This window comes from Tigriopus californicus, chromosome 6, assembly GCF_007210705.1.
Source record: "Tigriopus californicus strain San Diego chromosome 6, Tcal_SD_v2.1, whole genome shotgun sequence".
Lineage (NCBI taxonomy): Eukaryota > Metazoa > Arthropoda > Copepoda > Harpacticoida > Harpacticidae > Tigriopus > Tigriopus californicus.
In genome coordinates this window covers 14,869,905-14,878,757 of record NC_081445.1, presented here as the reverse complement: position 1 = coordinate 14,878,757, position 8,853 = coordinate 14,869,905, and the positions used below count along the sequence as shown (strand labels likewise).

Here is an 8,853-nt window from a genome sequence, read left to right as displayed (position 1 = left end):
TCTCCCCATGAGCGGGATGGAGCAGGAGGCTCTCCCCATGAGCGGGATGGAGCGGATTAGCGCTGTGTGTGGATGGATTGCCGTTTGTGCCTCTGGATGAAAGGAACCGATGCCCACTGCCCCTGGATGAAAGGAACCGATGCCCACTGTGCCCGTGGATGAACGCGCCCGATGCCCACTATGCCGTGGATGAACGCGCCCGATGCCCACTGTGCCCGTGGATGAACGCGACCGATGCCCACTGTGCCCGTGGATGAAAGCGACCGATGCCCATTGTGCCCACGGACGAATCCCATCAATACTTTGCCCGGGAGATCTTACTTCCCCGGATGTCTAGTCAATAAAAACGTTTCTAGTCATATTTGTAATTGGTTATTGTTCCCGTGCTGGCTCCCCAATCCTCCCCCGGGAAGGGAGATGTTGTATTCTCGTTCTAGTCAACAACCACCACTCGGCCATACAACAATTACACACAGGATGATGTGGTTTCTGCCCTTGTACTCCTCACCATGAATAAAAAAGCCTTTGAGTATCTCAGAAACAGCAAAGATATTCTCCTGCCCAGCCAGTATCAAAGTGATCAAAGAAGTAAGCCGTGCCATGATCAAAGAGGACCAGTACAATTATTCCGTTTTATGCTTCGATGAGATGGAAATTCGCAACAGGCTTGAGATAAAGCTGAAATCTCAGCAAGTTTATGGCCCGTTCAAAAAGCTTCAAGCCGTTATGATAAGAGGATTGGTTCAAAGCAAGAAGCAACCCATTTATTACAACTTTGATACTCAAATGTCAAGAGAACTATTGGAAGAAATAATCATTCACCTCGAGAGCGAAGGGTCATTATACCTGCAGTGACCTTCGACCTTGGAAATAAGAAACTCATGTCCCAACTAGGTTTTTCCACCGAAAATACCACCTTCCAAATCCAGCCAATCCTCACAGGAAGGTTTGAATGTTTCCCGATAGCCCCCATTTGCTTAAGTTGATGAGAAATCATCTGTTTGATAAAGGGTTTCTTGATGTTCCAAGTGAAAACAACTCTTTAGTAGCCCTCACCAAAGCAGATTTCCAAGCTCTCCTTGATCGAGATTGTGGCGAACTAAAAATTGCGCCAAGACTACGGGAGCTTCACGTTCATTGCCGAGGTAGCGAAAGGCAAGGAGTTTGTCTGGCAGCTCAACTTTTGTCCCACAAGACTGCAAAAGCTATGACGTTCTTATTCAGTGGACATGAAGCAGCCGCCAAAGGATGCGCCATTGACCTCATGAATGATTGGTTTGACGTGACGAACAGTCGTCTAATGTTGGACCCAAAGAGGATGAAAAGCGGATTCGTTGTTTATCTAAATGAACAAAGGAGTGTATTGGACAAGATGGAATGGTTTTTGAACACGTTCCAAGTGATCGGGCAGACGTCAGAACTTCCTTGGAAGATAAGAATTGCCTCAACAAGGGGATTATTCCAAGAGCTATGCGAACAAGGGTCCCTTCAATTTCTACTAATGTCTCGGACAAACCAAGATTGTTTGGAAAACTTCTTTTCGAGAATGAGAGGTATGCATACACACTAGTCACTTTAAACATCTTTTAAAGTTTTGACGGAAATTCCCAAACACATCTTGGCATTTCTCTGTACCACAAAGTCATAGGGATGAACTTTGGTTTCGTTACTTTATTGTATAGCCGATAAAAAAAACTTACATGGCTAAATCATTGCAATTTTTTTTTCAAAAACGTATTCAAAGAAAATTGGGTACACAATTAGTTAGCACTTAATTATGTATCATGATATCGTCAATTACACGGCTAGCTAGTTATAAGGGATTTAATAGTCCAAATGGCGTTGTTTTTTAGCCCCAAACTGGCCGGTTATATCCCAATTCAATTCCCCAAAAAGTTGATATCAGTTTTCAATTTCACGAAAAGGAAAAAATATTTTTCTTTTTCTGATATTTTCTCAAAATAGCTCCAAATACTATGTATTATGTCAGTTAAATTACACTTAGAGTGCAATCTTTTAAAATGTGTTTTAAAATCATCATGATTTGGCGGGTCCAAAAGACCACTAAAAATTCTTGATGATTCCAAAACCACGGAAGTTAATGAACTGACAATCGCCAAACCTCGGGCCACTGTCATCATAACAAACCCAATTTCTAGGTCAACCGTCTCCATCTCGATTCCTTCTGCTCGCTCTTGAGCTCAATCTCTGGTGGGCGTGTGGGTGGGTGTGTTTGGCATTGGTCCCGCGGTCAGCCATGTGCGCCTCGTTTTCGGCCCGTGCCCCATCGTTCGACCATCCCAACTACTTTTACGACCTCATGCCCGATGACGATAACGAGAGCCCGCCTCAGTCCGTGGCACGGGCCATCCCTCGGCGATCCCGTCGATCCATCCCGACCCAAATGCGGTGAGCACCCTGCATGGCTAGCATTTCGTACCCTTTAGCTTGACACTGACCTTTGACCCGGACGGGATTGAGACCCATTCATTCATCCATCCATCCATCCATAATCGCCCGCCATCTTCCAGATTCTGGACAATAAGTAAGGGCACCAAAGGAACTTTGAGTTGGAAGGGTCCCACTTCTAAGTAGTCGGGGTCATCATTGATGACGCACTCTAGTGGGAAATCATGGATGCCAAGATAGGTAAAGCTTTACTTGAACGGACCTGGACGAAGCCATTAGGGGGATTGAGGACATCTTCAAACATGATGGTGGAGCAAATGTTAATAAGATCCAAGTGGATGGCCATACGAGTTATCACTGACGTGAGAAGCACTGATTAAGTGGCTAAGCCCAGCTAATTAAATTGGCTTACGTACAAATTGGTTTAGAGGGCTGCTGAACTAGTTCCCAACTAACTTACCGTAATTTAACTCCAGCTAAACTGGCCTGATTTTAATCCAGCTCATTTAATTGCTTCTCACCATGAAGGTTATTTCAAGCCCTTTAAAATCTAAAACTATGGTCATATGATATTGAAAAACGTTAGTTTTATAATATAATTAAAATATTTTGATTATTCAATAATATTGATCTTCCCAATATTTTTGTTATTTTTTTCAGATCTCGTTCTACTTCCCCGTACGTTTATTCTGAAGACGAGGACAGAATGTCGTTGAATTGGAGCTCCGATGGCAGCCAGGAATGGCTTCCATCCGCGTCTCTGAGTTCCGGGGGTTCCTCGGGTTCATCCACCAGGGGTACCCCCATCCATCCCGCCCACACACGTCCGAAGAGGGCGGGTTGGGAACAATTAGACTTGGAAGATTCGTTGATCTGGCCTCAAATCGAGGAGGAAGTCCGCTCGTTTTTGGACAAACTTCGGGGTCCTCGGGTCCCGGGCAAACCAAAGGACTCGAAACGAGTGGCGTCTACGGGTAAAGAACACTTACTTGTCTGAACGTGTCACATCCTTTTTAAGAGATCAATTGGGACATTAAAGCAAGAGAAAGGAAGATGACGTCACTATCAAATTTTGAGAGGTCACTCGTACTTTTGAGGCTTGATAGTGGATTAAATTAGAGCTCCAATTGACTTATTCATTAATGAAAAATCGTTCATGTACGATGTAGCATTGCATCACATCATTAACATGCTTAATAATACTTTCGAGCTGAAAAAAGCTGTTTTGGCGTCAATTTTCTCTTTTCACGGAAGACTTTTGTTGGACCCTTAGAAATGTACTTTTGTTTTATATTACTCGTTTTATCTTGATTTTTAGGGAGTCGTATTTGCTCCTAAAAGAGCCAAGGAGTTAGCTAAGTATTTAAAAATGATATAAGTTTTTGAATCAGGGTTTTGTGATCAATAGGGAATCTGAAAAAAGAAAAATTGGAAGGGAACGATATCAAGTCCTAGAAATGCAAGCTATTTCATAAAGTATTTGAAACAAGGCAAAAACTCAAGAGAAACATTTGAAACAAAATCGAAAATTTGGTCAGTAAAACCCCTTGAATGCTTAAAAATGCCTCAAATGATGTCCCAAGAATACTTATTAATCTAATCAAATGTTTTCAATCTCGGTAGTGGTCAAAGTTTTTGCATTCTTCCTGTGAACCGATCTTTCATCCCCGGTTCCACGAAACATTTATATTAGAATAGTCCTCTCATTGGGACATCTCATTTTGGGGGGCCGAAGAGACGCAGTTACGCCTTTGTGATTTACTAAACGATTAGTCGTAGCCAAAGTCCAATGGCGAATCAAATCAGTCTCAAGTATGGTTTAATTGCTTAGACGCCACAGTTCTTGCGTCAACATAGTTATAGATTAACTTTGACCCTTACCAACGGCTGAACCATCCGTGGCTTCTCTTTTATGTAGAGAACGAGCCCACCACTTCGATCCCAACGGGGCCAATTCGGCCCATCCTGTCCAGCAAAGTCCTGGCACTCCAGGACCTAGAACTTCGCGATGCTCACTTAACGGATGTGCTTCAGTACCAGAGGCTATCTTTCCACTTCCCTCGGATAGAGTTCCCGACCAAAAGCCAATGTGGTGAGCTCATGGAATGGATCCTGGTCGACCACGACTTCCCGTTGCCTAAATTGCATTTCTTTCGGAGAAGCACGTTTCTCATGGATCCAACGGAGGTGGAAGAGCGTTTCCTCCGAGAGAACTTCCCGGCTTTCACCACAGATCCTCTGTCACCTGAAGAGAACAATGTCCTGATCAAGCGCTTGAAGTTCGTGTTAAAATGTTTGGGTTGGTCCAGTCGGGATGTCATGCGAAATCTGACCGAACTGGCCGTGGCCACCAAACGAGGTAAGATCTGACTTAATAACAAGACTAAAGACCACAATGATTGAAGATTTCGACTTGGATGCCCAATCCTAGTGACCGTAGAGGTTTAACGTGCGTTTTGAGAGCACCTTCAAGCCCTCGAGGATCCAGGCTAGTGAAAACAATGAAGTCCACATCTCTTTTTTCTCGGGCTCCTTCATTGTTCAATTTGCTGCCCTCACATATTCGTAGGGAGTATGAAGGTGTGTTGATCCAGTAGCAGGATTTAAGTCAGATTGGGACAAGTTTGTGTTTAAAATTGCTGATCAAACCTATATTCAAGGGTTAGCCAGATCAGCCAACTCTATTTCGTTGGTCAATCAAATAATATATATAAGCAAAATTTAATTAGAATGAAAAAGTTTTTCGTCTTGAACTGCTGGGAGTTCCATGCCCAGTAGCAGTCCCAGTAAGGAAGTCCGCCAAAAAAATAAATCCCTCTCCAGATTGGTGTCCTGTTTTTGGGTGAGGACTTAAATGGGATTCTTCAATTTTCAACTAAAGCTATCATGATTCCAGCACCAAGAACCACTCAGATTCTTGACAAATATGTCAATGTTTTCCACGCACAATTTGCAGAACGCCGGATGTTGGGGCGCTTTATTTTGGCAGCCTATGTGGGCCGGCCATTGTTGCACTACCGGCCCTTGTCCCAAATTGTCAAAGCCATTCTGATCCTCACCCACACCCACAAAGTGGCGGACATCCGCCAGCGAGACCTCGCGGCCATCCAAAGCTCGATCTCGGCCAATAAACGGAAAGGCTGGAGTGCCCTTCGGAAACACTTCAACGTGGTCAGACTGGTCAAGGATAAGCAGATCAAGGCTGCCAATTCACGTGATATGCTGCAAGAGGAGATGAAGATCGTGTTCTTGACAGTCATGCGACACATCAACACTACAGACCTGACGAATATCGATCACAAAGACGTACCCATGCCTCTGTTGGCTGAGGTTACCAACAGAAACTCGTTCAAAAGGGCAACCTTTGCCAAGCTCTTGGGCAGGCTCAAACGCCTGAAAAATGGTAAGGACATTTAAGTGGGATCTGGATTGTTGGTTATGTGAAACCACGGTGAAGTTGTACTCTGTGGTGCCCGGTTTTCCAAGGCATCCTCAAGCAGACAGGTGTGACAAGGTATGAGGGCTGATTCAATTTTTTTGCAATGAATATGCGAAATAGTCGAGAGGCTGGCATCGCAAACCTCTGGTCGGGCCCAAACTTGTGACATGCTTTGGGCTAAACATTGGTGAGTCTGCATACCATTCAATTGATGAGGTTGACGCGACAATCAATGTAGAATAATCGATCCAATTTGAACTTTGTTGATTGATGCCATCTCACAAACAGCTAATTAGTGAACATGTTTTGTCGGGCAAAAAGCAATATCTTTTTTTTCAATGGACAGCGCTTCATTATTGTGGGGTTTGGAAAAGAGGGCGCTTGAAAGAAGTCTTCTTTTGTGGCTTTTGATGAAGGTTCTCTTCAAACGAGAATTGGCACGAAAAGGGAAACACAATCATATTGACCAGCTTAACAAATTGAAATCCTAATAAAGATCAAGCTTACAAAATGAAGGCATTCATCTACTGCAGGGTGGAGAGAAATAGCGCAATTGATTGATTTGCCATTAAAGAACAAAGCTTTGTAAGATTAATGAAATAACACAATACATACTAACGGCATACAAAATGGCTATTAAATCAACAAGGATGATGTTCTGAGCATATCACTTGACAGAGGCAAAAACCAAGCAACCCTCTATTCACTCTCCATGACTGCTCTCGTACATATCTTGCGCCCCAGTGGCAGAAAATGTGCTCCTGTCTCTTTTGATAGTGGAAAATGAGCAAAATTTGAGTTTAGAAAACTGAAATGAGCAGATGGTCATAGCTTTAAAATTTACATATGATATTTTGATTTGAATTATTGACGAATTAGTTTTTCAATGGGAAATGTGACATACCCGCTATTTCCGCCCACCCTGTATTGAATTTGAACTGTCTTTTGGAAAACAGAGTTTCCAGGGAACTGATAAAAAAATGGAAAAAGCCAAGTTGTTCCTTACAGCAAATCTTGTTTTTTTTTTTTTTTTTTAAACTAAGCTCATTAGAAATGATACCAATGGAAATAGGTTTTCATTGAAAAATATTTGATTGCTTTATTAGTAGGACCGGCCAAAACTTACACCCAATTTGCATAAGAAATCAACCGAATTTGCGCAAAAAATGCAAGTAAACTTTCCAAAACATGGGCATCAATTCGTTCTGGGGGTCTGTATCTATTTTTGCCTTTCATATCAGACAACATGTAGATGAAAAGGAAAATTATATCATAATATAGTCCAGCACCTGGACTTGAAAATGCTCTCCTTAGGTAACTAGCGCTTGCCTTGTCCATGGTGCCTCCTGCCCTGATCAGTAGGGCTCGGAAATTAAAAAAGATTTTTACGGCCAAATAATCACTAACAAATATTTCTGAAAGCACGGAAAACCTGTTCACAGGGAAAAAATTCTCAAAGAAGGTACCAGATTATGAGCACGAGACGATCAATTCCAACGTTTTGATAATCCCGAAATGAACCCTTGTGTGAAAATACCATCACATTGAATTCAGGTAAACAAAAGCTCGTTAAGATGAATAAAAGACATAGGTATTAAAGTATAAAAAGTACTTTTTGTGAAAGAGATTTGGAAAAAAAATCAGCCAATAAAATTTCACTTTTCTAAAATGACCGGGATTCTTGAAAATTAGTCATAAATATTGATATTTTTTGCTGAAATGGCTCAAAATGCACAATGAATTGCAGAAAAATGTCAGATATTGCTCTTAACTTGCAAAACTTGCAGATGCAATAAATTTGCAGATAAATCTGGGATATGCAAGTTTCTTTGTAAATTTGCACAAAATGCAGGATGCAAGTTTTGGCCGGCCCTACTTATTAGAGTGTGCTTTCTTAGTGTTGTCAGCCTCTTGATTCAAAGTTAACCCAGATTGATCCAAAGGGTTTTCTTTTTGTTAAGTGTTTGCAATTACCCATCTGGATTGGATCGGCTTTAAACTCATCTGGATGGATATGTGTATTCAAAATCCATGATAATGAGCTTATGCGCATGGGCCTCACAACGGTTAATCACAACGGACAATTTTGCCTGAGAAATCTCACTTTAAAATGGACTACTTTTTTTCCATCTTTGCGATTAACAACGGGTGTAGCTTTTAATACTCCCTCTCTATTGAATGATTCCATAGGCGTCGACGCGCAATCTCATTTCCACAACCAAAGAGACATCCTCCAGGCAGTCATCGCCCAAGGGGCCACCAAACCCACTGAGATCGACTGGAGACCGATTGAAAATGGCTTCCCCAGTTACACCCGCGGATGTCTCATGAGTGTTTTATACCACTCCATGAAGCCCGGGGATGGGCAAACCATTCGCGAGCAATGGCTTGCATCCTATCAGCGTCGACTTCAACAGACTTACAAGAACAGCCGATTCTCCGCCACATACAACAAAGACATGGAACAACTCAAGGAGGCCTACCAGTGGGCCAAAGAGGCGTTTGAACAAGACGACAAGGCCAAGATCTCCATTCCCAAGGAAGATGGCTCGCTCTAAACTCGCGCTTCATGCCCTCCTACCTCCTTACCTCCCTACCTTCCTTCCTTTCTATGATTCGTTCCTTTGTTGGTTAATGACCATCGAGTGGATCCTTTATGAAGGGGTGTTCGTGGGAGAATCATTCATTCATCATTGCCCGAGTCCTTTTGTGATCCCCCTTCAGGTATTTCCCCCAGCCCCTTTCGATTTAGACCCGACGAGAATGGTTCGCTCTTGGGTGAGAATGACGTCATCGCCATCTCCATCCTCTTCATCTTCCCGTCGCTTGACGTTGTCAACCCGTGTGAGAAAGTCCATTGCCTCGCAAGAGATGTCTATTAAAGTGTTATATTGATTGACTAAGACAAAGTCAAAAGCATGCAGCAAAGCGTCTTTTCAAAAACGCCTGTTCACCAACCGTTAGTCCAAGAGAGGGAATTCGCCCTCAGAGAACGAACCCACTCG

General features: G+C 42.8%; 1 protein-coding gene across 2 annotated transcripts; it reads left to right on the top strand.

Moving 5' to 3' along the window:
- Positions 1-2,130: 2,130 nt before the first annotated feature.
- LOC131882315 (uncharacterized) lies at positions 2,131-8,757 on the top strand. Of its 2 annotated transcripts, XM_059229426.1 has the most exons (6): positions 2,267-2,409; positions 3,070-3,383; positions 4,328-4,501; positions 4,572-4,768; positions 5,366-5,812; positions 8,039-8,757. In XM_059229426.1, exons 2-6 carry the CDS (start codon positions 3,151-3,153, stop codon positions 8,404-8,406), a joined length of 1,419 nt encoding a protein of 472 aa, XP_059085409.1. In that variant the 5' UTR covers positions 2,267-2,409; positions 3,070-3,150; the 3' UTR covers positions 8,407-8,757. The 2 variants fall into 2 exon arrangements, with proteins under 2 accessions (XP_059085408.1, XP_059085409.1); XM_059229425.1 differs by having other exon boundaries at positions 2,131-2,409; positions 4,328-4,768.
- Positions 8,758-8,853: the final 96 nt, after the last annotated feature.